At 47.9% G+C, this 27100-nt stretch overlaps 1 protein-coding gene across 1 annotated transcript; it reads left to right on the top strand.

Moving 5' to 3' along the window:
• Positions 1-999: 999 nt before the first annotated feature.
• Positions 1000-10938, top strand: AP2S1 (adaptor related protein complex 2 subunit sigma 1). The gene is made up of 5 exons (XM_087727357.1): positions 1000-1154; positions 5877-6026; positions 7802-7915; positions 9251-9310; positions 10255-10938. The coding sequence occupies exons 1-5, from the start codon at positions 1152-1154 to the stop codon at positions 10354-10356; spliced, it is 429 nt and encodes a 142-aa protein (XP_087583483.1). The 5' UTR covers positions 1000-1151; the 3' UTR covers positions 10357-10938.
• Positions 10939-27100: the final 16162 nt, after the last annotated feature.

Below are 27100 nucleotides of genomic sequence, written 5' to 3' on the forward strand. Positions count from 1 at the left end.
ATACATGGTATAAATCTTTAACAAAAACAGTCTAGAATATATTTGAAAAAAGAATAGAAAATTGATAACATCTTTACATTGAACTTAGCTCCTCCTTGCTAGGCTAACTTTAAACAATTTATATCATTCCTGATCTTAAGAATAAGCTATCTGGAATTTCTTAGTCCCATATTTATTTTGTATATAATCGATCCATTTTTCCCAGTCTCGTTTATATCTCTCGTTTGAGTAGTCCTTAAGATATACAGATATTTTAGCCATCTCGGCTAAATTTGTGACTTTCAATGTCCATTCTTGAATTTGTAGGCAAATCTTCCTTCTTCCAGTATTGTGCCACCAACAATCTAGCTGCAGTTATTAAGTGCAAAATCAAATTAATCTCTACAGCTGTGCAATCAGTAATTATACCTAACAAAAATAACTGAGGGGTAAACTTTATCCTTTTTTAAAGAACATGAAATTTGGTTGGGAACCACATTTTTCTTGAGGCTGACAAAGAAATACCCTTTGGGGCAGGAGATGCTCAACAACGGCCCACCTCCATTATTTGAGTTTATTATTATCTTGTCCCTATGCATGGGATGTTAAAAAGTTTATGAAGTTCTCAAGCTAGAAATCCATCACGGTGACATGTCTCCTATTCCTTCTAGACCACAGCACCCTCTTGCGTTAGGGCTCCGAAAACTTGGGCCTACAAGGCCCGACTGAGCCTGGGGCTCAAGTCCGGGCCGGGCAGCGCCAGGGGCATCATTCGCTCAGCTTTCTTCTGCCACCCGAGTCCCCGGCTTCGCGTGAACCTCGCGGAACACGGGCTCCCCCTACTGGAGGCAAGCGGCACACTCCTCCCGCCCCCCCAAACAAACCAAAGAAATTACAGCTCCCGGCATGCAGCGCAGCCGTCGCGTGGCCCGCCCGGCCGGGAAAACAACTCTATAGGCTCCTTGCCTGCGCAAAGCCTGACGGGAGTTCCTCCATTCCTAGGCGCTCTTCCGGTTCCTTCCCTCCTTTAGACTACAATTCCCGGCGGGCTGAGCGCTTGGCAGCCGCCCTGTCGGATATCCCGTAGGAAGGCAGAATTGAGTCGGGGGGCTGAAGCAGCTTCCCGGGGGCTCTGCGGGCAGCAGCGGCAGGAGGGGGACTCCGGAGCCATCATGGTAAGGAGGGGCGGGAGTCTCTTTAAAGGAGGCGGAGGGGGTCACTGGAGGAGTGGGGGGGGAGGAAACCTGGGGGGGGGTCTTGCTTGGGGTCGTAATAAACCCTAATAATGCCTTTATTTTGGGTGGGGGGAGCGACTGGGGGGAGCTCAGCGTGGCCATAAGCCCCCCCAGGCCATGCCATATTTCTAGGGGCCACCCAAGCGTAGCTGCCCCAATCCCCCCCCTTCCCTGCGTCTCCCCCCCCCCAGTTTCCAGCAGCCAAAATAATGAACTTTATTCCTCATTTATCACAAAATCTGTCAACCAGCAGACACTCTGGGGGTTGGGGTGGAATCCCTGGGGTAAATGAGGCTCAGAAAAGGGGGGCAGGGGCAAACCCCCCCCCCCGCTCCTGTCCTGGATCTGTGCAACATCCCTGTAAGGTAGGCTAATGGTATTTTTTTTTTGTAGTTTATTTATATGCCGCCCTTTTCCCTGGGGGGACTCAGGGCGGCTTACAACTCGAAGGGAGGGGGAAAGCAAACATTTAACACATAAGACAGTACATCATTAAAAGCACAACATTCATACAATTCGGGTGGGGTCAATATCTTTAACCCCAGGCCTGTCGGGACAGCCAGGTTTTAAGGGCTGTGCGGAAGGTCTGGAGGGTGGTGAGGGTACAAATCTCCACGGGGAGATCGTTCCATAGGGTCGGAGCTGCCACCGAGAAGGCTCTCCTCCGCGTGGTTGCCAGTCGACATTGACTGGCAGATGGAACTCGGAGGTGGCCTAATCTATGGGATTTAATTGGTCGCGTGGAGGTAATTGGCAGTAGGCGGTCTCTCAAGTACCCAGATCCACTACCATGAAGGGCTTTGTGGGTGACAAGTAGCACCTTGAAGCGTACCCGGAGATCAACAGGTAGCCAGTGCAGCTCGCGGAGGATAGGTGTTATGTGGGTGAAGCGAGGTGCACCCACAATCGCTCGCGTGGCCGCATTCTGGACTAGCTGAAGTCGCCGAATACTCTTCAAGGGCAGCCCCATGTAGAGCAGCCCCATTGCTAGGGATGTCCCCCACCCCCCTCCTGTCATCCTCAGCCAAAATGTAGAAGCAGCGAAATCCAACCTACAGGAAGTCCTCAACTTAGGACCACAATTCGGCCCAAATTTTTGTGGTTAAGCAAGACATTTGTCGGCTTGAGTTTTGCTCCGTTTTACGACCATTCTTTCCCCAGGGGTTAAATGAATCGACGCCGTTTCTAAGTTAGTTTGTTAAGTGAATCCGACTTCCCCGTGGAGTCTTGCTTGCCAGAAGGTCGCAAAAGGGGAGTCGTGTAACCCCGGGACACTGCGACCGTCATAAATACGAGTTCAGTGGCCAAGCGTCTGAATCTTGATCGCATGACTGTGGGGATGCTGCAACGGTCGTAAGTGTGAAAATCGTTCATAGGTCACTTTTGTTCCGGGCCGTGTGTACCTTTGAACGGTCGCTAAATGAATTGTTGTAAGTCGAGGACTACCTATATTGGGAAAATTGCCTTGATCTTACCAAAAAAAAACAGCATTACCCTTTTTTTAAATTTGGCAAAGAAGCCATTACTGTTCTACTCTCTTGCACACGCGGATGTTTCCTGATTAACCAGGACATAAATCTGCTTGTCTTAATTCCTGGAATCAAAAGAAAACGTGTCTTTTGTGGTGTTGTAAGAGATCACAAACCGTTGGGGCTTTTTGCTGTTTTTGCTGAGCTGGTTTTCTTGTTTAGGGTGGGTCACTTCCCTATCTAAGCTCCACAGTTGGAAAACGGAGCTAAGCAAAATAGCAATAGCAGCTAGACTTATCTACCGCTTCATAGGGCTTTCAGCCCTCTCTAAGTGGTTTACAGAGTCAGCATATCACCCCCACAGTCCTCATTTCACCCACCTCGGAAGGATGGAAGGCTGAGTCAACCTTGAGCCGGTGAGATTTGAACCGCTGAACTGCACAGTCAGCTGAAGTGGCCTGCAGTACTGCACCCTAACCACTGCGCCACCTCGGCTCTTAAAAAATGGGGTCAAGCTAGCAAGGTTTTTGCAATCCTCTTGGGGGGTGGGATGGGGAAATGCCCCCGTTCTCCAGTGTACAATTCATGCAGCAAAAGATGGCAAAAGGAAGCAGGCAGTCTGCTAAATGGGGAGACCAAAGAGGAAAGAAATGGTTCTTATTGCAGGCGCCTGATGTTAGTGTTAAATTTAGGTTTTACCAACAAAAGGAATAGAGACTAGCATAGATCTGTTTCAAGCTATTTAGTTCTCATCAGCTAGTCCTACCCTTTAGATCAGCAACTTTAAGACGCGTGGACTTTAACGCTCAGAATTCCTCAGCTTTGCTGGCTGAGGATCTCTGGGAGTTGAAGTCCACAAGTCTTAAAGTTGCCAAGGTTGGAGACCTCTGCTTTATATAGAATAGAATAGAATAGAATAGAATAGGGAATGGAAATAGAATTAGAATAGGAATAGAATAGAATAGGGAATGGAAATAGAATTAGAATAGGAATAGAATAGGGAATGGAAATAGAATTAGAATAGGAATAGAATAGAATAGGGAATGGAAATAGAATTAGAATAGGAATAGAAATAGAATAGGGAATGGAAATAGAATTAGAATAGGAATAGAATAAAATAGGGAATGGAAATAGAATTAGAATAGGAATAGGAATAGAATAGAATAGGGAATGGAAATAGAATTAGAATAGGAATAGGAATAGAATAGGGAATGGAAATAGAATTAGAATAGGAATAGAATAGAATAGGGAATGGAAATAGAATTAGAATAGGAATAGGAATAGAATAGAATAGGGAATGGAAATAGAATTAGAATAGGAATAGAATAGAATAGGGAATGGAAATAGAATTAGAATAGGAATAGAATAGAATAGGGAATGGAAATAGAATTAGAATAGGTATAGGAATAGAATAGAATAGGGAATGGAAATAGAATTAGAATAGGAATAGAATAGAATAGGGAATGGAAATAGAATTAGAATAGGAATAGGAATAGAATAGGGAATGGAAATAGAATTAGAATAGGAATAGGAATAGAATAGAATAGGGAATGGAAATAGAATTAGAATAGGAATAGAATAAAATAGGGAATGGAAATAGAATTAGAATAGGAATAGAATAGAATAGGGAATGGAAATAGAATTAGAATAGGAATAGAATAGAATAGGGAATGGAAATAGAATTAGAATAGGAATAGAATAGAATAGGGAATGGAAATAGAATTAGAATAGGAATAGGAATAGAATAGGGAATGGAAATAGAATTAGAATAGGAATAGGAATAGAATAGAATAGGGAATGGAAATAGAATTAGAATAGGAATAGAATAAAATAGGGAATGGAAATAGAATTAGAATAGGAATAGAATAGAATAGGGAATGGAAATAGAATTAGAATAGGAATGGGAATAGAATAGGGAATGGAAATAGAATTAGAATAGGAATAGAATAGAATAGGGAATGGAAATAGAATTAGAATAGGAATAGAATAGAATAGGGAATGGAAATAGAATTAGAATAGGAATAGGAATAGAATAGGGAATGGAAATAGAATTAGAATAGGAATAGGAATAGAATAGAATAGGGAATGGAAATAGAATTAGAATAGGAATAGAATAGAATAGGGAATGGAAATAGAATTAGAATAGGAATAGGAATAGAATAGGGAATGGAAATAGAATTAGAATAGGAATAGGAATAGAATAGAATAGGGAATGGAAATAGAATTAGAATAGGAATAGAATAGAATAGGGAATGGAAATAGAATTAGAATAGGAATAGGAACAGAATAGAATAGAATAGGGAATGGAATGGAAATAGAATTAGAATAGAATGAATAGAATAGAATGGAATTCTTTATTGGCCAAGTGTGATTGGAGCCACAAGGAATTTGTCTTTGGTGCAGATGCTCTCAATGTACATAAAGAAAAATAAAACACATTCATCAAGAATCATAAGACACAACAAGAACTTAGTGATAGTCAAGGTTACCAATAAGCTATCAAATCATGCTAGGAAACAAATAAAAACAATATAAATCGAAAGATACAAGCATGAGAGCTAAAGATGAGAGCTAAACCGCTTGAAATAGATCTATACTACCCTCCCTCTATTTCTTTTGTCAGTTAAAAACATGCATTTTAACACAAACAATGGTTTTGTCGCGAAAGCCCCTGGATTGAGGCTGAAAGGGCGAAAGCTGAAGCCGTATGCTCCTCCATCCCATAATTGCGTAGACCAGGTTGTCCTAATACAGTGTTTCTCAACCTTGGCAACTTGATGATGTCCGGACTTCAACTCCCAGAATTCTCCAGCAGTGGTTAGGACAGTGTTTCTCAACCTTGGCAACTTGAAGATGTCCGGACTTCAACTCCCAGAATTCCCCAGCAGTGGTTAGGACAGTGTTTCTCAACCTTGGCCACTTGAAGATGTCCGGACTTCAACTCCCAGAATTCCCCAGCCAGCATTCGCTGGCTGGGGAATTCTGGGAGTTAAAGTCCGGACATCTTCAAGTGGCCAAGGTTGAGAAACACTGTCCTAATAGGCTGCTCCCACCAGAGAGGAAAAAGACCCCAAATGGGAGCTAGAGGATCCCTGCACCTTCAGGAGTTCTGCGCTGCGAGTGGGAGCCTCTCACTGCTGGGCAGCTGAACGATGTTTGGATTCCGGGCATGTTTGTTGATCCTCTTTTACAGATCCGCTTTATCCTGATTCAGAACCGGGCCGGCAAAACCCGCCTGGCCAAGTGGTACATGCAGTTTGACGATGACGAGAAGCAAAAGCTGATTGAGGAGGTCCACGCGGTGGTTACCGTCCGAGACGCCAAGCACACGAATTTTGTGGAGGTAGTTCCTTCCTGGCCATATTTATTGATTTAGGTTTGTTTGTTTTTTAAATCCTGCCTTTGTTGTTTATCCAAATGACTCAAGGCAATGAATGTACATCATCATCTTTCCTCCTGTTTTCCCTACAACAACAATCCTGTGAGGTAGGTTGGGCCCAAAGCCACCCAGCCGGCTTTCATGCTTAAGATGAAACCAGAACTCAAGTGGGACGTGGTGGCTCAGTGGCTAAAATGCTGAGCTTATCAATCAGAAAGGTCAGCGGTTCGAATCCCTAGCGCTGCATAACGGAGTGAGCTCCTGTAACTTGTCCCAGCTTCTGCCAACCTAGCCGTTCGAAAGCACGTAAAAAATGCGAGTAGAAAAATAGGCGCCACCTTTGGTGGGAAGGGAACAGCGTTCCGTGCGCCTTCGGCGTTGAGTCATGCCGGCCACATGACCACGGAGACGTCTTTGGACAGCGCTGGCTCTTCGGCTTTGAAACGGAGATGAGAAGCGCCCCCTAGAGTCGGGAACGACTAGCACATACGTGCGAGGGGAATTTTTGCCTTGAAAACTCCCCATCTTCCTCTCTTGGCCAAAGTCAGCCAGCTGGCATAGCTGGCTGAGGAATTCTGGGAGTTCTACTTCCATAAGTATTAAAATTGACTCCTGCTTTAGAAGCAATAGCAATAGCAGTAGACTTATATACCGCTTCATAGGGCTGAAGCCCTCTCTAAGTGGTTTACAGAGAGTTAGCATATTGCCCCCAACAATCTGGGTCCTCATTTTACCCACCTCGGAAGGATGGAAGGCTGAGTCAACCCTGAGCCGGTGAGATTTGAACCGCTGAACTGCTGATCTAGCAGTAGCCTGCAGTGCTGCATTTAATCACTGCGCCACCTTGGCTCAGGAAGACCTCATCAAACCTTCTCAAGCCAGCAGATACCTCTGGACACCATGTCCTCCACCATGGCAAAATACCAGCCCCGAATTGTGACGTTCTGGGTCAAAATGTGCCTACAATGGAGATTTATTTTGCTGATTTCTCAGCTGCGCTGGGAAATGAAGTAAAAAGAATTATATTTGCAGCTTAGGGACACATTTGTAATCTTCCTGTTAAGATTTCGATATTCTATGTGTTGAATTTTACTCCCGGGCTCCTTTTTCACTGGAATATGAAATTTCATTTATTGAATTTCTATGCCGCCCAATCCCGAGGGACTCCGGGCGGCTTACAGAAATGAAAAAAAATTAAAAAGAATTTTTAAAAACAATGGGACACAACAAAGTTAAAAAAAGGAACACAACAGACACCCAATCGAAAGGGGGCTGGACCTCAATCAAGGGGTCAACAGCCCCAGGCCTGCCGGAAAAGCCAGGTTTTAATGGCTTTGCGAAAGGCCACGAGAGTGGGCAGGGCCCGGATCTCTGCAGGCAGCTCATTCCATAGGGCCGGAGCAGCAACAGAGAAGGCCCTACTCCTAGGCGTCGCCAGCCGGCATTGTCCCGCTGACGGCACCCGGAGAAGGCCCGTCCTGTGCGGTCTTATTGGTCTGAGGGAGGTATGTGGCAGGAGACGGTCTCGAAATATGACACACCATCAGTAAAAGCCGACAGACAGGCAGAAGGATATAAGGCTGGTGGAGCCACGTTTGGCTGATTCCATAAAGATATTTGTGTGTGTGTGTGTTGAGAAGGGGATCGTGGTTTGATGGTGGACCCGCCAGATAAGAAGGCCAGCCTTTCCCCCATCCTTGGCCAGCTAACAAGCGCCAATGTTGGTTTCCTCCCTCCAGTTCCGAAACTTCAAGATCATCTACCGACGTTACGCGGGGCTCTACTTCTGCATCTGCGTGGACGTCAACGATAACAATCTAGCTTACCTCGAGGCCATTCACAACTTTGTGGAGGTGAGTGTGGGCCTGTCCGTCCCCCCACTCCCCCCCCCCGGCAGCCCCCTTAACGCCTGTCTTGGCTTCGAAGCCGTGTCTGAAATTCTACCCTTCCGGATGGGCGGATAAAAGAATGGCGCAGGCAGTCCTCGAATTACAACAGTTTGCTTAGTGACCAGTGGCACTGAGAATGTGGCTTTTGACTGCTTTTCATACTTACGACCATGGCAGCATTCCCAGCGTCGGATGCTTGAGAGACTGACTCGTATTTATGATGGTTATAACGTCCCAGGATCTTCTTTTGCGACCTTCTGAAAAAGCAAAGTTAACGGGGAAGCCAGACTCACTTAATAGCCGTGTCGCTAAACTGCAGTGATTCACCTAACGGCGGTGACCAGACAGGTCGTAAATGGGGGATAAAACTCACTGAACAGCTGCCTCGCTTAGCGACAGAAATGTTGGGCTCAAGTTGTAAGTCGAGGGCTGCCTGTACCTCTGAAACGACCTGATAGGGCACAGGTTATAGTAATAGTATAGTAATAGTAATAAGGTGGCAGCTTCTCACTCCTTGTTGCTAGAAGAACCGCGGAGGCGCAGGGGTTAGAATGCAGGATTGCAGGCTAACTCTGCCCACTGCCAGGTGTTCGATTCTGACCTGCTCAAGGTTGAGTCGGCCTTCCGTCCTTCCAAGGTCGGTAAACTGAGGACCCAGATTGTTGGGGGCCGGAGGCTTTCTCTGTAAACCGCTTAGAGGGCTGGAAAGCCCTGTGAAGCGAGATATAAGTCTAAGGGCTATCTTCCTTCCTTCCTTCCTTTCTTTCCTTCCTTCCTTTCCTTCCTTCCTTGGTGCACAGTGGTTAGAATGCAGAATTGCAGGCAATCTCTGCTCACAGTCTAGAGTTCGATCCTGACCGGCTCAAGGTTGACTCAGCCTCCCGTCCTTCCGAGGTGCGTCAAATGAAGACCCAGGTTGTTGGGGGGCCAGAGGCTGACTCTGTAAACCGCTTAGAGGGCCGGAAAGCCCTGTGAAGCGGGATATAAGTCTTAAGGGCTACTGCTCCTCTTCTGACGCTGAGACTCTACAGAGCTTTTTCCATTACTTGTGACCCCAACCAGTTTCTCCTCCCCATCTTCTCTTCGGCTTTGATCACCGCAGAAAAGAACTAGTCAACAAAACGGTCTCCCCGTGTTCCTGGTGCCTCTCGCAGGAACAGCACGTGCTCTCCCTGCCCACAGCGTACCTGGCAAGGTGTTCTTGCATCCCACTTCCTCCCCCTTGTCAGGGTTCAAAAGTGGGACCTCTTGCGCAGGGCTGAAGTACCCCCTCCAACTTCCCCTCTTCTCTCTCCTCAGGTTTTGAACGAGTACTTCCACAACGTCTGTGAGCTGGACCTGGTCTTCAACTTCTACAAGGTGGGAGTTCGGGACTTAAGTTGTTTTGAAGGTGTCAGGCCTGCCTCAATCTGATCCCTCGGCAAAGAGAAACCCTCAACTCCCATTGGGTTAAAGCAAAGGGTTCTTTTACTAAGGATGTTGGTTGCAGTGAAGTCAAGCCAGCTCTGAAATCTACCATGCTTGGTGGATACAAAAATAAGGTGTAGGCTTGCCCCCCCCCCCAAAACCCATCCCTTCCCCCCCCCAGTCCTTTTCCAGCTAACCAGAGCTGGCCAAGATGTTTTGAACACTGACTCGTATTTATGACGATGGTGTGTCCCAGGGTCCCCCCTTTGCGAACCTTTTAACAAGCAGGAAAAGCAGATTCACTAAACCAGTGTTTCTCAACCATGGCAACTTGAAGATGTCCGGACTTCAACTCCCAGAATTCCCCAGCAGTGGTTAGGACAGTGTTTCTCAACCTTGGCCACTTGAAGATGTCTGGACTTCAACTCCCAGAATCCCCCAGCCAGCGAATGCTGGCTGGGGGATTCTGGGAGTTGAAGTCCGGACATCTTCAAGTGGCCAAGGTTGGGAAACACTGCACTAAACAACCTTGTTACTAACTTAATCCATGCAGTGGTTCACTTAACAACGGTGAAAAGCAAGGTCGGATAACCGGGTAAAACTCAACATCCGTCTCGCTTAGCATGGAATTTGGGGGCTCCCTTGTGGTTATAAGTGGAGGCCGACCTGTTTTCCGGAGGGCGGAAAAGCTGAAATTCTTCAGCGAACAGGATGAGAAATAGACCCATTATGTATCCAATGTGCTTATTTGCCGCTCGTTCAAGGCCACTCAGCTGGACAGACGCCCGATAAGCTGCTCTCAGGCCGGCGGCCATCCTCGGTGGGGGGGGTGTTCTTCCGCGTGGGACCCTTTGCCCCCTTCCCCATTTCATCATCCCCCCTCTGCTCCTTCGCAGGTCTACACGGTGGTGGACGAAATGTTCCTTGCTGGGGAAATCCGGGAAACGAGCCAGACGAAGGTCTTGAAGCAGCTGCTGATGCTGCAGTCCTTGGAATGATTTGGGTGGGTGGGTGTCTCATCCGCTGCCTCTTTGGGGAGGGGGGGCTCTTCTTCCTCTGACCCGGCCGCTTCCTGCCAGCCCTTCCTCTCTTCCCCTCCAGCGCCCCCCAATCACAGATTTCCTCGCTCCGTAACCCAGAGCCGAAGGCTGGCAGGGAGGAAGCGTTTGGGGAAGGGGCCCCGTTGCGGTGTCTCTTCTGTTGCCCCCCCCCCCCCGCCTGTGGAAGAGAGAGAGAGCTGGCAAATTGGGCCTGGCTCGCCTCTTTGGTCAAAAGAGGGGGGGGATTTGGAGAGGAGGGAGCTCCTAAACTCCCTGCCACCCACCCACCCACCTATCCTTGTCATTTGATCTCCCACTGCTCTCCACTTTCCCTGTTGCTGGTCTGTTGCCCCCTCCCCTTCTGGCCATCCGTGTCAACGTGTTGTTCTGCAGAAGAGGGACCACGTCTCTGTGAGTGTGTGTGTGTCTGTGTGTTTGTGTGTCTGTGACTACAGGCACCTGTAATAAGTGGATTTGAGTGATTCAACTGCCAGTAAAGTGATGTCTTGAAATAAACCATCCATCCAACACTGAAAAAAAGAGATGTTGCTCATTTGAATCCTGGCCTGTTTCTGGAGGAGCAATGCATCCCCCCCCCCCCAGCCCATGTTCACCCCGATGAATCGAACAAATGCAATTAATTACGTTTTTGTTTCGGTGTTTTGTATGTGCCAGACCGAGAACTGCTGGACAAAAGAGAGCACCAAGTTGACGAAATTTATGAACCCTTTCTGTAAAATTTGGCAGTCTCCCACTCCTTATATGCCTCTTTCTCCTTGCTGAACCTAAAAGGGGGGGGGGAATAAACCAGGTTGCCTCGCCTCCGTGTTAATTAGTCCAAAATTTAATTTCCCAACCAAAATTAAAATTTAATAAGGAAATAAAGGACCAAAATGTCAGGCACTTTTAACCTGTATGGCCTTCAGCTCCCACTATTCTCCCCATAGCATGTTTGAGGACGTGTGGACTTCAACTCCCAGAATTCCCCAACCAGCATGAAGCAGGCTGGCTAGGGAATTCTTGTAATGTTCCCGTGGTTCGTCCATGAGGCCAATCTGAGAAAAGACACGGACACGATCTTTCTCGGGATGGAGCGACCCAGATTGGGGGTCTGAGAGCCCCTTTTATTGAGATAGGACAAAGGCAGGAGGAGCAATCAGCATGTGCTTAAAAACAGCCTGTAAAAGTACAATTTCTAATCTACTGCTCAGGGAAGTTGTGTCTATATATGGTCAAATCCTGGGCGTCATTGGTAGGGCACATCTCAGGATGTTATAGCAATAGCAGTTAGACTTATATACCGCTTCATAGGGCTTCCAGCCCTCTCTAAGCGGTTTACAGAGTCAGCATATGGCCCCAAACAACAATCTGGGTCCTCATTTTACCCACCTCGGAAGGATGGAAGGCTGAGTCAACCCTGAGCCGGTGAGATTTGAACAGCCGAACTGCAGAACTGCAGTCAGCTGAAGTAGCCTGCAGTGCTGCATTTAACCACTGCGCCACCTCGGCTCCCTCGGTTATGTTATGAACTAGGAGTTTGTTTTCTCCTGTGTGGTTCAGCGTGGCTCTGCATGCCCTGTTATGAACTGGGCCATGGGTGACCCACACCTACACAAGGAACTATATTACAACAAATTCTGGGAGTTGAAGAACTTAAGAAGCTTCTTGGATGAGAAGTGAAACAACTTCCAGGAAAAATAAAGTCCGGTTACCTCTTGAGAAAGCACCTTCGGGACACAAGCCTTAAAAGTTTGCAGCGTGGGGCACCCTTGCTCTGAGATACTAGAGGTCTGGCATCTGATGGCATTACCCAGGCCGGTAACGAAATGTTCAGAGGCTAAATCGAAACAAGCTTGGAGAGATAACCACTGCCAAAATCTTAAAACTGGTCTCTTATTATTTCAAATACTAGAGGTCTATTACACAGACCCAGCTGATTCCTTAGCATAAGAGTTCAATTAATATATATATATATATTACCTTGATTTGCCAGCCATTTCCCTGCCATGCAACCTTGTCATGGGGCTTAACAGTCTGGGAAAACAATATTACAAAAGATGAAAATAAGAAACGTATTTTTAAAAAAAGAAAGAAAAGGAAATTAGGCTGGTTAAACCCCAGTCAGTTAACCGTGGTTAGGTGGGGGCCACGCAGACCTCTGGATTTCCCCTGGCAAGACACGGATCTTTTCCCAGAGCCAACAAATAGAATTAATTAAGGCCTATGAAGCGGTATATAAGTCTACTGCTATTGCTATTGCTATTAATTCGAAATTCCTAAATAAAATTAATCGATATAGCAGAAGCCTCGGCCTGCCACGTGAGAAGGAGGAACCTGCCATTCTTATGTTGTTCATACTAATAGGAGCCGAGGTGGCGCAGTGGTTAAATGCAGCACTGCAGGCTACTTCAGCTGACTGCAGTTCGGCAGTTCGGCTGTTCAAATCTCACCGGCTCAGGGTTGACTCAGCCTTCCATCCTTCCGAGGTGGGTGAAATGAGGACCCGGATTGTTGTTGGGGGCAATATATGCTGACTCTGTAAACCGCTTAGAGAGGGCTGAAAGCCCTATGAAGCGGTATATAAGTCTAACTGCTATTGCTATTGCTATAGAACTCACAGTCTCCTAGTGATTGGCCCAAAGTCACTCTGTTGATTTCCATGCCTAACGTAGGACTAGAACTGTGGTTAAATGCAGCACTGCAGGCCACTTCAGCTGACTGCAGTTCTGCACTTCGGCTGTTCAAATCTCACCAGGCTCAGGGTTGACTCAGCCTTCCATCCTTCCGAGGTGGGTGAAATGAGGACCCGGATTGTTGTTGGGGGGGCGATATGCTGACTCTGTAAACCGCTTAGAGAGGGCTGAAAGCCCTATGAAGCGGCATATAAGTCTAACTGCTATTGCTATAATATAATGTTGGTGCCACAGACCAGATGGGTGTCTCCCATCTCTGCATGCCAATCCAGCAAGGGTATTTATTATTTATTATTAAAATTTATATGCCGCCCAATCCTGAAGGACTCCGGGCGGCTTGCAAAAGAAAAGAAAGAGGAAAACAAAATAAGAAAAAAGACAGTTTAAAAACACAAAACCACATGCATTCATTCTAACCTCAACAATGAGGTCAGCACCCCCCAGGCCTGCCGGAACAGCCAGATTTTTACAGCTTTCCTGAAGGCCTAGAACTGTCCCGAGATCGGGCGGACCGGACTTTACGAAACTCTTCCTCCGGAGGCTGTAAAATGCCTGTCTGGGAGGGCAAATGGCCTTCTGTGTTGCCCCTGCTGTCGGACGGAGGTTGGGTGGGCAAATCAAAGGCCTCCTCTGGCTGTCAATCACCTCCATCCTTCTACCTTGCAAACCAGCCACCAGGTTTGCCCAGGTGGAGGATTGGTGACCACCAGGGGGCGCTTTTTAATACTTTGCCTGCCCCATAGGTAGAGCAGTGTTTCTCAACCTTGGCCACTTGAAGATGTCTGGACTTCAACTCCCAGAATTCCCCAGCCAATGCTGGCTGGGGAATTCTGGGAGTTGAAGTCCACAGGACTTAAAAGTCACCAAGGTTGAGAAACACTGTTCTATTGTATTCATTCATGCCTAAGGCGGGACTAGAACTCACAGTCTCCTGGCGATTGGCTCAAAGTCACCCAGCTGGCTTTCATGCCCCAGGCAGGACTAGAATTCACTTTCTCTTGGTGATTGGCAGCTTTTGTGCCTAAGGCGGGGCTAGAACTCACAGTCTCCTGCTGCCTGGGGAATTCTGGGAACGGAAGTCCATGCATCTTCAAGCCACTGAGATTGATGCCGATCTCCAGGAAGCATGCCAAACACTCTGCACGGCCAACGAATTGGGGGCAGCCGTGGGCCTTCCTAGGGGAGGCAGCTGTGCAGAAGCCAAGGCCGCCTTTCCCTCACCCGCAGGGGGAAACACCCAATTGAAAGAACCAGTCACAGCTGTCTTGCTTATCTTTATAAATATCTTCGGATGCAGCGTTTTTATTCTCCGTGAAGGAAATGAGCAATTTTACAATATAGATGAAAGAGGAAGTGAGAGAGAGAGAGAATACAGATAGAGGACACCAAAATGAGATAAATTATTGATGAACAGATGATAGGCAGAAACAGATGAGAGAGAGATGGAAAATTGGTGATTTAGATCAGGGGTTCTCCAACTTTGGCAACTTTTAAGACTTGCGGACTTCAACTCCCAGAATTCCTGGCTGATTCAAATTCAAGTTGCCAAAGTTGGCTGAGGAATTCTGGGAGTTGAAGTCCGCAAGTCTTAAAGTTGGCAAGGTTGGAAAACCCTGATAGAGATGTGTTCTGAGCCCCTCCCCCTTCTTCGCTCGTTCAAAGACGACAGGCAGACAGACTTAAAAGGAAATAACTTTATCAGTCCTGGCTCCCGCTGGCTGCGAGCCCAAAATAAACCTAAATAAAGTCTCTGGCGAGAAGATAACAGAATGCAAAAACAAAGATCTCTTACGGCCAAACCAGGTGTACAGAAAGGAAGCAAATCACTTCTCCAAGTGTCTCTTTGAATCAGGGTTACAGAAAGCAAATCTCTTATCCAAGTGACTCTCACAAACAAACCCGACCGATGAACCACGAACAAACGATGAACGTTGACTTCTGCAACCAGGGCGTGGCACCATCAGTCCTTTTATCTCCAGAAGACCACACTAATGAGCCCCAGATGCATTGTTAATCCTGCATCCCAACTCAACTCACAGCAAACTTCTGCTGAGTCAAAACAGAGATGATACCTAACACCGAGAGAAAAAGATAAAACGATTCGCAGACAAACATGATTGAGACAGATATAAGTGATAGATCAGAGACAGACAGACGGACGGACGGATAACAGATGCATACACAGGTGACTCTTCTTCAGCCTTGTCTGGGATCTGGTCTGTTTCGTCAACACCTTTTTCAAAGGCTCCCCGCACTTCTAGGGAAGATTCCCCCGAGGATGCCCCTAACAAGGAAGGGGCAGGCCGCGCTGCCCCCTTTAATCCTGGTCGCTTGGCAAGGGCCACGTCACAGGTAGCAACGTTTGTTGATCAGCCGGTTTTACCTGAAAAGAGACACGGCCTTTTTATTGGCAGAGTAACCAGGTGATGTGAGACAACAAGCCAGGATCTCGGGGGCATCCGCTAAGAAATGGGTAAACCATGTCCTAACCACCCCACCTTCTCCTCCCCAACAATGCTACACACGGAACGGCTCTTTGAAATCGTCCAGCCTTCGAAGCTGTAGCTGGTTCAACCCCCAACCGCCTGGGGGGGGGCACATTTGCTTCACCACCTGCAACGGTTTACACAACTTGTCAAGCTGAAGACAAGCAGACAGGTGTCCTGGGCTTTTGATCACGAGGATCCGTTTCGTTTACGCCTGCACCATTGCAGGCACTCCCCTGGTGGGCTTGCCCAGACTTTGCAAACCCCCAAACTGGCCGCAAAAATTTTGTGCATTTTTTTTTGCGCTCCACACGCATACGCATTTGCACTTAAAACAGTCTGCGCATGGGCACAACATTAAAAAAGGGGTGGGGGGGATTGCATTTTTTTTCCCAACGAAGATTGTTCCGTGCGTGTGCAGAGCAGAAAATCGAGATAGCACCGCTGAGGATAAAACCAGGTGTTACTACCTATTCGGCCGAACCGTACCGTACCGGTAGGAACCTACCTCTGATCCAAAGGCAGGACAAGAAGCTACAGATAGAAACGAATCAAGGAGAGAAAAGCCACCTGGAATAGCAATAGCCATAGGAGTTAGACTTATATACCGCTTCCTAGGGCTTTCAGCCCTCTCTAAGCGGTTTACAGAGTCAGCATATTGCCCCCAACAACAATCCGGGTCCTCATTTCACCCACCTCGGAAGGATGGAAGGCTGAGGGAAGGAGGAAGGAAGGAAGGAAGGAAGGAAGGAAGGAAGGAAGGAAGGAAGGAAGGAAGGAAGGAAGGAAGGAAGGAAGGAAGGAAGGGCAATAGCACTTAGATTTATATACCACTCCATAGTGTTTTTATAGCCCTCTCTAAGCGGTTTACAGAGTCAGCATATCTCCCCCAACAACAATCCGGGTCCTCATTTGACCCACCTCGGAAGGATGGAAGGCTGAGTCAACCCTGAGCCGGGGAGATTTGAACCGCCGAACTGCAGATAACAGTCAGCTGAAGTGGCCTGCAGTACTGCACCCCTAACCACTGCGCCAGAGGAATTTCTTGACAGGGGGGGTGGGGGGACAATCAACCACTGGACGTTTTTTTAAGGAGAGATTTTGGAAGTTGTGGGGTTTCCAAAAAAGAGATTGGGCAAAGGTTTGTCTGAAAGGGCCTAGGGTCTCCTGCTTGAGCCGGGGGTTGGACTGGAAGACCTCTGAGGTCCCTTCCAACTCTGTGGTTTTGTCAGCCTAGAACAGTGTTTCTCAACTTTGGCAACTTGAAGTCCTGTGGACTTCAACTCCCAGAATTCCCCCAGCCAGCTATGCTGGCTGGGGGAATTCTGGGAGTTGAAGTCCGCAGGACTTCCAAGTTGTCAAGGTTGAGAAACACTGGCCTAGAATGAAGGAGAAATTTCCCAAACAGAATAATTAACTAGGGGAACAGAAGTTGGTCTCCAGAAGTTGCAGTTGCTCCATCACTGGAGGTTTTCAAGAAGAGACTGGACATCCACTGGTTCGGAAGGGTGCCCTGCTTTGAGCAGGGGGGCTGGACTAGAAGACCTCCAGGGTCCCTTCCAGCCCGACAATCCTCTGCTTTGCGGGCCACGATTTCTGCAGGCTGGTGATGCAAGCGGGGAGGACTCTTCTCGGCCCTGAGTGAGCAGCTGTCCCACTTCCTCCGCCGGCTGATGCAACCACAGCCCAAAACAACATCAGCGGTTTTGTTTTATCGGTGGCTAGGGGGAAAAAAATTGTATTTGTATTTTTGTATTTTGTATTTATTGCACATTTATAGGCCGCCCTTTTCCCTGAGGGGACTCAGGGCGGCTTACAATCAAAGGGGAAAGGGAGTGTAAGACAAATACAAAAAGAGGTGTGAACAAAGGTAAATTAAACAGTAAAACACAACATAACACAACACAACTTTGGAAATGAAAAATGATATACTTATGCCTTAACTGAAAAAAGTAAATGATGATACAATTATGCTGTGAAATAATCTAATAATGACACAACGAAGTATTAACATAAGGCCTGGGGATATAATGTATAAGGTTAAGAATTTATTATAATGATATTTCGCTGCTGATAAGGCAATTCCAATAGGGGAACAAATGAAAACTGGTATATATAGGCAGCGATGCCTTGTTGAACAATGGAGGAATAAGATCTCTGTTTGAAGGTATGAAATGCAAAGTTAACAATAAATAGAAGTATACTCTCTGGGGGAAAATAATGCTAATGTTAACTGAATATATATTGTAGAATGAAAATGAGGCCTTTAGTTATATTAGATTAAATATCTGAGACGGTAAATATTATTTGAAGATGCAGAGGTTAAAACAACTGTAACCAAACGACATGCTCCATGTGATGATGGGTTTTTTCTTTTCTTTTTTGTCTTTTTTTGTCTTCCCCCTCCCCCCCTTTTTTTTCTTTTTCAAACCCTAGCTTATTGTGGTGTTTATTAAATATACAACAGAGAGATACGGGATGTATAAACGTAGTAGCAATAGCAATAGCAATAGCAGTAGACTTATATACCGCTTCATAGGCCTTTCAGGCCTCTCTAAGCGGTTTACAGAGAGTCAGCATATTGCCCCCAACAGTCTGGGTCCTCATTTCACCCACCTCGGAAGGATGGAAGGCTGAGTCAACCCTTGAGCCGGTGAGATTTGAACCGCTGAACTGCTGATCTAGCAGTAGCCTGCAGTGCTGCATTTAACCACTGTGCCACCTTGGGATGCACCTGTGATCAAATGACATATTGTATGTGATGATGGGGTTCCCCCCCCTTTTTTTTGCTTCTCCCTTTCCCATTGTTTTTTTTTCCTGTTGTTATGTGATGTTGTCTATGTAATAAAAAAATAAAATTATATATAAAAATAAAAACAACAACAGCCGCCGCAGCAGAAGAGGAAAGGGAAGCCCACATCTGCACCGGTGCACTCTTGAAAGAAAAAAAAAAGGAGGGAGGCGTTTGTTGGAGTCCCCTAACCCATCAGCCACAACCTCCCTGCTAACGGGCATGGCTAAGAATCAGGGAGAAGGGAAGGCAGTGGGAATTGATCCCAAACAACTTGCAGCTGTTTCATGACCCAATTAGGGAACATTATCCATGCTGGGGAGTGTGGGGTTTACCCTCGGTTGATATGCAAGGGGCTTGCCCCCCAAAAGCCACCTTTTTAGGCACCAAGGAACCCACAGTATTTCCCCCTCTCCGTTGCAAACTTCACTCCCTTCTAGCCTTGACAATGTTACCTAGTAGGGTGATGAAATGTCTAGAAGACAGCTGACAGAGCACTGAGGATCACACAGTACTTCCTTTCCTCCTCCTCCTCCTGCTTTCCGCAAACCCCACTCCCTTCTGGCACTGATGATGTTCCCTAGTTGGGTCCTGAAACGTCTGCAAGAAAACCACCAAGCTCCAGTCCTCTTCTTCCTCCTCCTCTTCCTCCCCTTCATCATTCTCCTCCCCTCCTCTTCCCCACAACCCCCCTCTCTTCTAGCACTGATGGTGTTACCTAGTTGGGTCATGAAACGACTGCAAGAAAACCACCAAGCTCAGAGAGCCCCCAGGGACCCCACAGTCCTCTTCTTCCTCCTCCTCTTCCTCCCCTTCATCATTCTCCTCCTCCCCTCCTCTTCCCCACAACCCCCCTCTCTTCTAGCCCTGATGGTGTTACCTAGTTGGGTCATGAAACGTCTGCAAGAAAACCACCAAGCTCAGAGAGCATCAAGGACCCCTCAGTCTTCTTCTTCCTCCTCCTCTTCCTCTCCATCATTATCCTCCCCCCTCCTCTTCCCACAAACCCCACTCCTTTCTGGCACTGATGATGTTCCCTAGTTGGGTCATGAAACGTCTGCAAGAAAACCACCAAGCTCAGAGAGCCCCCAGGGACCCCTCAGTTCAACCCTGAGCTGCAAATATTCTATTCATCCGTAAGTATTCGTTTGGAATATTTCTGTTCCTTCCCCCTTTTCCCCCCCAATTTTCCTCTCCTTCCTTTAGAATTTTGTGTCTTTTTCTCTTTGCTTTTAGTTCATTAAAAATATTAAAAAAACAACAACAACTTGGATTGAATTGAATTTTATTATTTGTATGCCACCCTTCTCCGGGAGGGACTCGGGGCGGCGAACAACTCAAAAGGGGGAAAAGGGGAACATAGAACAGAATACAAGGAATTAAAATAGGCAAGAATCACACAACCACACAGGTCGAGAGGGGAAAGGAACTCATCGATCCCAGGCCTGCCGGCAAAGCCAGGTTTTGACGGCTTTTTCGGAAGGCCTGGAGAGAGGTGAGGGTCCGAATCCCTGCGGGGAGTTCGTTCCAGTGGGCCGGAGCTGCCACAGAGAAGGCCCCTCCCCCGGGTAATAGCCAGGTGGCATTGGCTGGTAGACGGAACCCGGAGGAGGCCAACGCTGTGTGATCTAATGCAGTGTTTCTCAACCTTGGCCACTTGAAGATGTCCGGACTTCAACTCCCAGAATTCCCCAGCCAGCGAATGCTGGCTGGGGAATTCTGGGAGTTGAAGTCCGGACATCTTCAAGTTGCCAAGGTTGAGAAACACTGTCCTAACCACTGCTGGGGAATTCTGGGAGTTGAAGTCCGGACATCTTCAAGTTGCCAAGGTTGAGAAACACTGATCTAATGGGTAACTTGGGCAACGAAGAGACAGAAGAGCAAGTTGGAGGAATCCGCATCTCCCCAAACTTCCCCCCCCCAGTCAGCCAGAGGTGCCGTTAGTCACCGCATGGCTTATCCGTCACGAGTGGACGCCGTTGTGACCCCGAACAATTCGTTCTGCCACAAAACCGGTGGTCCATTAAGCGATAAACGCAGGGCCAGCTGTCCGGAGTGTTCCGAGGCTGGTACACCGCTTGACCAACTGGCCGGGCATTCTGCAAACCTTACCCAGAGCCGGTCACTCCCTGGAACAACCCACCTGTCCGCATATGGAGGGAAAGGGAGGGGCACCTGGAGGCCAAACTCAGGTAGCAAATAACTTTTCTGCAGGCGAGGGAGGGAGCCGGTGGGGGTGATGCAAGGAGGATGCAGCACAGCCTGTTCTCTGCCAGGCGCTGATGACCTTTAGCGATGCCCTCAGGTGATTGAAAGGTGCCCAGGTGAGGTCCGACTGAAGAAGGAAGAGAAAGGCTCTTCTTTGTCCTCTGGGTTGGTTTTGAGGGGGGGGGGCAGGTTTGGCAGCTTCTGTTGGCACCTTTTCTCTTCTGGGGGCCCCCGGCTATCTCTTCTGGGGCTGCAAAGGGCACTCCAGGGCAGAGAAGGGCATTTCCTAGTGATGCCCTGCCTACCATAGACACAGTTTTTAAAAGAGGAATGTCCCCAGCAGTTATCGCTCTCATGGGTTTTAATTTTGTTTATTGCTTTTGGTTGTGTGGCTGTAAAAGATCAAAAGGGCATTGAGGTTGGTTGAGAGGAGGAGGAGGAGGAGGAGGGGAGGGGAGGGGAGGGGAGGAGTGGAAAAGAGGTGAAGGAGGGCAGGAGGGGAAGGGAGGTGAAGGGGAGAGGAGAGGAGGAAGGGGAGGAGGAGGAGGAGGAGAGGAGGGAAGCAGGAGAGGGGAGGAGGAGAGGAGGAAGAAAGGAGGAGGAGGAGAAGAAGGAAGAATTGCAATAGCAATAGCAATAGCAGTTAGACTTATATACCGCTTCATAGGGCTTTCAGCCCTCTCTAAGCGGTTTACAGAGTCAGCATATCGCCCCCAACCACAATCCGGGTCCTCATTTTACCCACCTCGGAAGGATTGGAAGGCTGAGTCAACCCTGAGCCGGTGAGATTTGAACTGCTGAACTGCAGTCAGCTGAAGTAGCCTGCAGTGCTGCATTTAACCACTGCGCCACCTTGGGAGAATTGGTAGTAGTACTGCTACCACCAACACCACTACTATGGGCCCACTTCGTGCATGCTCAGGGGTCACACTTCCACACGCTGCTGACCTGAACCCCCCCCCCTTCCACATGGAGCTGGATCGAGAACTCTTCCACATCCTGCGTTTTATCCGATGATCCATCCAGCATTGCACATTATTGCCGTTGGTGGCTGATGGGTGTTGGTTTTGTTTAAATCTCAGGTTTACTCCTTGCCGTAAGCAGCCCAGGCTGTTCCAGAACTCTGCGTCCTTTCAACACCTAAGTCCAGGCAAGCCCGAGCTCCATTCCTTGCCTTGATCTCCCCTGCCCTGGGGGGGGGCAGGGGGGGGGAGCTGCCTATGCCGTCCTTGCAAAACAGGCGGGCGTCGGGGCAAAGCTGCACCCCTTGCCCTGGCACGGACAGGCGGGTCCCGATTCGCCTGGGATCAAAAGACGGGGATGAAATGTTAATTTCCGCCTCCTCTTTTGCCCCCCACCCCACCCAAAAAAAATACAAAGGCTCTCAAGAGAAGCCGGAGGGCCAGTTTTGGAGTGGGGGGGGATTGGCAGGCCGTCCACATTCCTACAGTGATGAAAAAATCACAAAGGATTCCTGCCACAGCTTGCTTGCCGAGGGAGGAAAAAATTGTGTGTCCCCCCCCCCAAGCGAAGGCTAAGCCAGCAATTAACTGACTTTGCGTAACTGTGGTCAGAGTGCAGGTGGGGAGACACACGGGGAGCCCCCCGGGGGGCAATTCTGGGCCTTTTTTCCCACCTGGAGAAGAGGAGAAGATCTCCCAGAAAGATTATATCCCGTTTCGCTTCCTCTCCTCCTTTGGCCTCCACAGTTTTCCCACCAACTGGGAAACGGCTTCTACAGGTAGTCCTCGAGTTACGGCTGCAAGGGAGACCAGAAATGAACTTATTAAGGTTGCAGGAACTGGACATGGCTAGTCTGGCCAACAGAAGGTCTGGCGGGGTGAGGGTGGGGGGACATGATAGCAGCCTTCCTATATTTGAGGGGCTGCCACAAAGAAGAGGGGGTCAAAATATTATCCAAAGCACCAGAAAGCAGGACAAGGAGCAATGGGTGGAAACTAATCAAGGAGAGAAGCAACTTAGAACTAAGGAGGAATTTCCTGACAGTTAGAACAATTAATCAGTGGAACTCCTTGCCTCCAGAAGTTGTGGAGGCTCCAACACTAGAGGGTTTTAAGAAAAGTTTGGACAACAATTTTTCTGAAATGGTATAGGGTTTCCTGCCTGAGCAGGGGGTTGGACTAGAAGACCTCCAAGGTCCCTTCCAACTCTGTTATTCTGCTATCCTTCCTTCCTTCCTTCCTTCCTTCCTTCCTTCCTTCCTTCCTTCCTTCCTTCCTTCCTTCCTTCCTTCCTTCCTTAACACTGGAGGTTTTCAAGAAAAGACTGGACTGCTGTTTGTCTGGAATTGAATAGAGTCTCCTGCTTGTCCCGGGGGTTGGACTAGAAGACCTCCAAGGTTCCTTCCAACTCTGTTGTTCTGTTATTGTTATTCTGCCCTTCCTTCCTTCCTTCCTTCCTTCCTTCCTTTCCTTTCCTTTCCTTTCCTTCCTTAACACTGGTACTTTTCAAGAAGATACTGGACAGCCATCTGTCTGAAATGGTATAGAGTCTCCAGCTTGAACAGGGGGTTGGACTAGAAGACCTCCAAGGTCCCTTCCAACTCTGTTCTTCTGTTATTGTTATTCTGCTCTTCCTTCCTTCCTCCTTCCTTCCTTCCTTCCTTCCTTCTTTCCTATCTTCCTTCCCTCCTCCCTCCTTCCTTCCTTCCTTAACATTGGTGCTTTTCAAGAAGAGACTGGACAGCCATCTGTCTGAAATGGTATAGGGTCTCCAGCTTGAATAGGGGGTTGGACTAGAAGATCTCCAAGGTTCCTTCCAACTCTGTTGTTCTGTTATTGTTATTCTGCTCTTCCTTCCTTCCTTCCTTCCTTCCTTCCTTCCTTCCTTCCTTCCTTCCTTCCTTCCTTCCTTCCTCCCTCCCTTCCTATCTTCCTTCCCTCCCTCCCTCCTTCCTTCCTTCCTTCTCCACCCCTGGAGGTTTTCAAGAAGAGAAGGTCAACCATTTGTCTTGGATGGCATCAGGCAGAGATGTCCAACGTTGGCAACTTTGAAGTCTGCCAGTCCCAGAAGTGCCCAGCCAGACATGTTAAACCTGCTAAAGTCCGGAAGTCTTAAAGCTGCCAAGGCTGGCCATCCCAGGCACAGGTTCACCTGCTTGAGAAGAGGGGTGGACTAGAGGACCTCGGAGGTCCCTTCCGACTCTGTTCTTCTGGTTGGAAGCCAGACCAGCCAGCGCCCAACCTGGGGTGGCAAATTCCAAAGTTCGATCCGATGGCCTCTTGACCACTTGGCCCAACTGCCGGCCTCAATGAACTTCCCTTGATGGGCTACGGTGTGGAAGGGACCCAGCGGGAGACCAAACCTTTCAGCCAAAACTGTCTTGGGATCCAGATCGGAAAATGAAGAATTCTCCACCGTCAGTTTTATTTCTGCATCGCTGAGTTTGGGAGGGACGTGGCTGCCGACTCATCTTTCCTGGTGAGGAGCCATAAAGAGGCTCCGTGACCCCGCAGAGGAACACAGAGGTCAGCTTGCCAAAGGGTTCGGTGTCTGGAGTCTCCCTCTTTCAAAGCAACCGACTTAAATAGGTGGACACAGGTAGTCCTTGACTTACAACTGCAAGATTGGGGGGGGGGGGAGACTGGAATTTCCATGGCTAAGCAAGGCAGTTGCAAAGTGAGTCGCGTCTGATTTTATCGCCCTTTTTTTTGCCACGGTCGCTAACCGAATCACCGCAGTCGTTAAGCGAATCACGTGGTCGCTAAACGAATCCAACTTCCTCCCATTGACTTTGCTTGTTGGAGGCCAGCTGGGAGGGTTGCAAAATTTACTTTCTGCTGATTCTGGGACATTGCAACTTTTGTGAATATAAGCTGGTTCCAAGAGCCTGGATTTTTTATTAAGTGACCATGGGATTGTCGTAATGGTCGTAAGTGTGAGGACCAGGCCTAAGCCCCCTTTTCCCCCGTGCCGTTGTAACTTTGAGCAGTCGCTAAACGGAAGTTTGTAAGTCAAGGACTAGAGTCATAGGGACGGAAGGGACGTTGGAGGTCTTCTAGTCCAACCCCCTGCCCCTACCGGCACAATTCAGATAGTCCTCCACTTACAACGGTTCATTTAGTGGCCATTCAAAGTTAGGATGGCACTGAAAAATAGAGGATCATTTTTCGCACTTACAACGGTCGTAACATCCCCCCCCAATCACATGATCAAAATTCAGGCCCTTGGCAACTGACCCATATTTCTGATGGTTGAAGTGTCCACGTGGTTCCCCCTTTTGCGACCTTCTGGCAAGCCAAATCAATGGGGAAGCCAGATTCACTTAACAACCGGGTTACTAACTTAACAACTGCAGGGATTCACTTAACAACCGTGGGAAGAGATGTTGTAAAATGGGGGCAACACGTCTCACATAGCAACAGACATTCTGGGCTCAGTTGTGATTTTAATTCAAGGACTACCTTGAAAGAGCCGAGGTGGCGCAGTGGTTAGGGTGCAGTACTGCAGGCCACTTCAGCTGACTGTTATCTGCAGTTCAGCGGTTCTAATCTCACCGGCTCAAGGTTGACTCAGCCTTCCATCCTTCCGAGGTGGGTGAAATGAGGACCCAGACTGTGGGGGCAATATATGCTGACTCTGTAAACCGCTTAGAGAGGGCTGAAAGCCCTATGAAGCGGTATATAAGTCTAACTGCTATTGCTATTGCTACCTTTTTCCCCCCTTAATCATGGCCACTTTATGATGGGTGGACTTCAACTCCCAGGATTCCCCAGCCGGCAGAGCAGAATTCTGGGCATTGAAGTCCATACATCTCAAAGCGGTCAAGTTTGGGAAAACACCGTTCTGAATAAATTCACTTTCTGGCCAATGACCCAAAACAGCTCTAACCTCAGTGAATTTTCCCAAACTTTCTACAGAAGTGGAAATCAACACAGCACCAACTTTGCAAACTGCGATGTGAAGTTTAGAAACGTCTGCTACAAAACTTTGTGCCATCTGATCAAAGCCAGGCAGATCCTTCACCCATCCCATCCCTCCAGAGCCACCGATCTTCATAAAAAAGGATCTATTCTATGGAGGGACGAAGGAATGGAAAGGAGTGGAGGGTGGAAGAGAGAGAAAGAGAAGGAGAGATAGTAGGAGAGGAAGAAGAAATGTGGAGGAGAGGTAGGGGAAGAAGAAAGAGGTAAGGAGAGGTGGGTGGAAGGGAGAGAAAGAGAAGGAGAGAGGGTAGGGAAGGAGAAGACAGAGGGTAGGAGTAGGGGAGAGGTAAGGGAAGGAAGAAGGGGAAGGAGAGGCGTAAGGAAGGAAGTAGAGAAGGAAGGGAGGGAGAAAAGAAAGAGAAAATAAGGTGAAATGTGGAGGAGAGGTAGGGGAAGAAGAAAGAGAGAAGGAGAGGAGGGAGGAAGAGAGAAAAAGAGAAGGAGAGAGGGTAGGAAGGAGAAGACAGAGGATAGGAGTAGGGGAGAAGTAAGGGAAGGAAGAAGGGGAAGGAGAAGAGGAAGGAAGTAGGGAAGGAAGGAAGGGAGAAAAGAAAAGAAAGAGAAAATAAGGTGGTGTCATAGCAGGTGTAAAGGATGGTAAACAAAACACTCCAAACTATGCCTTATAAACTTTTAAATTGAATAATAATAATATAAAAATGGCAAAGAAAAAGAATATGTGAATGTATATCTATAATCTATAGGTAAGAGAATAAATGACAGTAAAAATATAAAGCACAATATAGGTAAATAATATTTGGTGATAAGTAGCTAAGCATAAATAAATAAAGAAATGTACATAAAAATGGATAACGAATAAGGAGATCATGAACGCAAGATAGAAATGTATAGAAGGGAAAACACTAACTGCAAAGAAACCGAATTCGGAACTGCGGTATGATATACGATGGAACTTATTGTTCCTACGTTGTTTTTAAGTCACGTGTTTGTTTCTGTTGATGTGCTTATGTGTTTAAAATAAAAATTAATACACACACACACACACACACACACACAAAAGGATCTATTCTCACCCACTCCCATCCTTGCTGACACATCCTTCCTGCCCCCCTCCAGGGACTAAGTCTTAACTCTCCAGGCATCTGCCTTGATGGGAAAAAGGTCTCCATGGCAACAGGTACCCAAACTCCTGGTTCACCTCTCTCTGTGCTCTCCCCCCCCCCCCCGGGAGAGCATCTCAAAGAGCTTGGATTCGAAATGGCCCAGTCAAATCTGCAATGTCTCTTCTCGTTCTCGGTGGGTCTTCCGAAGGAAAGTGGATCCCATACCAGGAGCCGCTTCCCGCTGGGAAGAAGCTGTGATGGATGGTTTGGGCAGGCAGAATTCTGGGGGTTGAAGTCCACAAGTCTTAAAGTAGCCGAGACTGGAGACCCCCCCCTAGCACATCTGTTTACTTCTAGCAAAGGCAGGCGAGCTGTTTTTGGAGGACGCCGATGGCTCTTCTGAACCGGGAGGAAATTGGTGAGAAGGATGCCAGTGCAGGAAGCCGGAGGCTTGGGACAGGGAGGGGGAAAAGAGGAGAACACAACGGCCATGGCATATTTTTCTGTCCACTTA

Source organism: Thamnophis sirtalis, unplaced genomic scaffold, assembly GCF_051295495.1.
Source record: "Thamnophis sirtalis isolate CommonGarterSnake01/CBP01778 unplaced genomic scaffold, rThaSir2_p1.2 scaffold_13, whole genome shotgun sequence".
Classification (NCBI taxonomy): Eukaryota; Metazoa; Chordata; class Lepidosauria; order Squamata; family Natricidae; genus Thamnophis; species Thamnophis sirtalis.

Coding starts and splice junctions, on each gene's coding strand:
- AP2S1 (XM_087727357.1), top strand. Junction 7,916..9,250: donor CCATTCACAACTTTGTGGAG/GTGAGTGTGGGC, acceptor CTCTCTCCTCAG/GTTTTGAACGAGTACTTCCA. Junction 9,311..10,254: donor TGGTCTTCAACTTCTACAAG/GTGGGAGTTCGG, acceptor GCTCCTTCGCAG/GTCTACACGGTGGTGGACGA.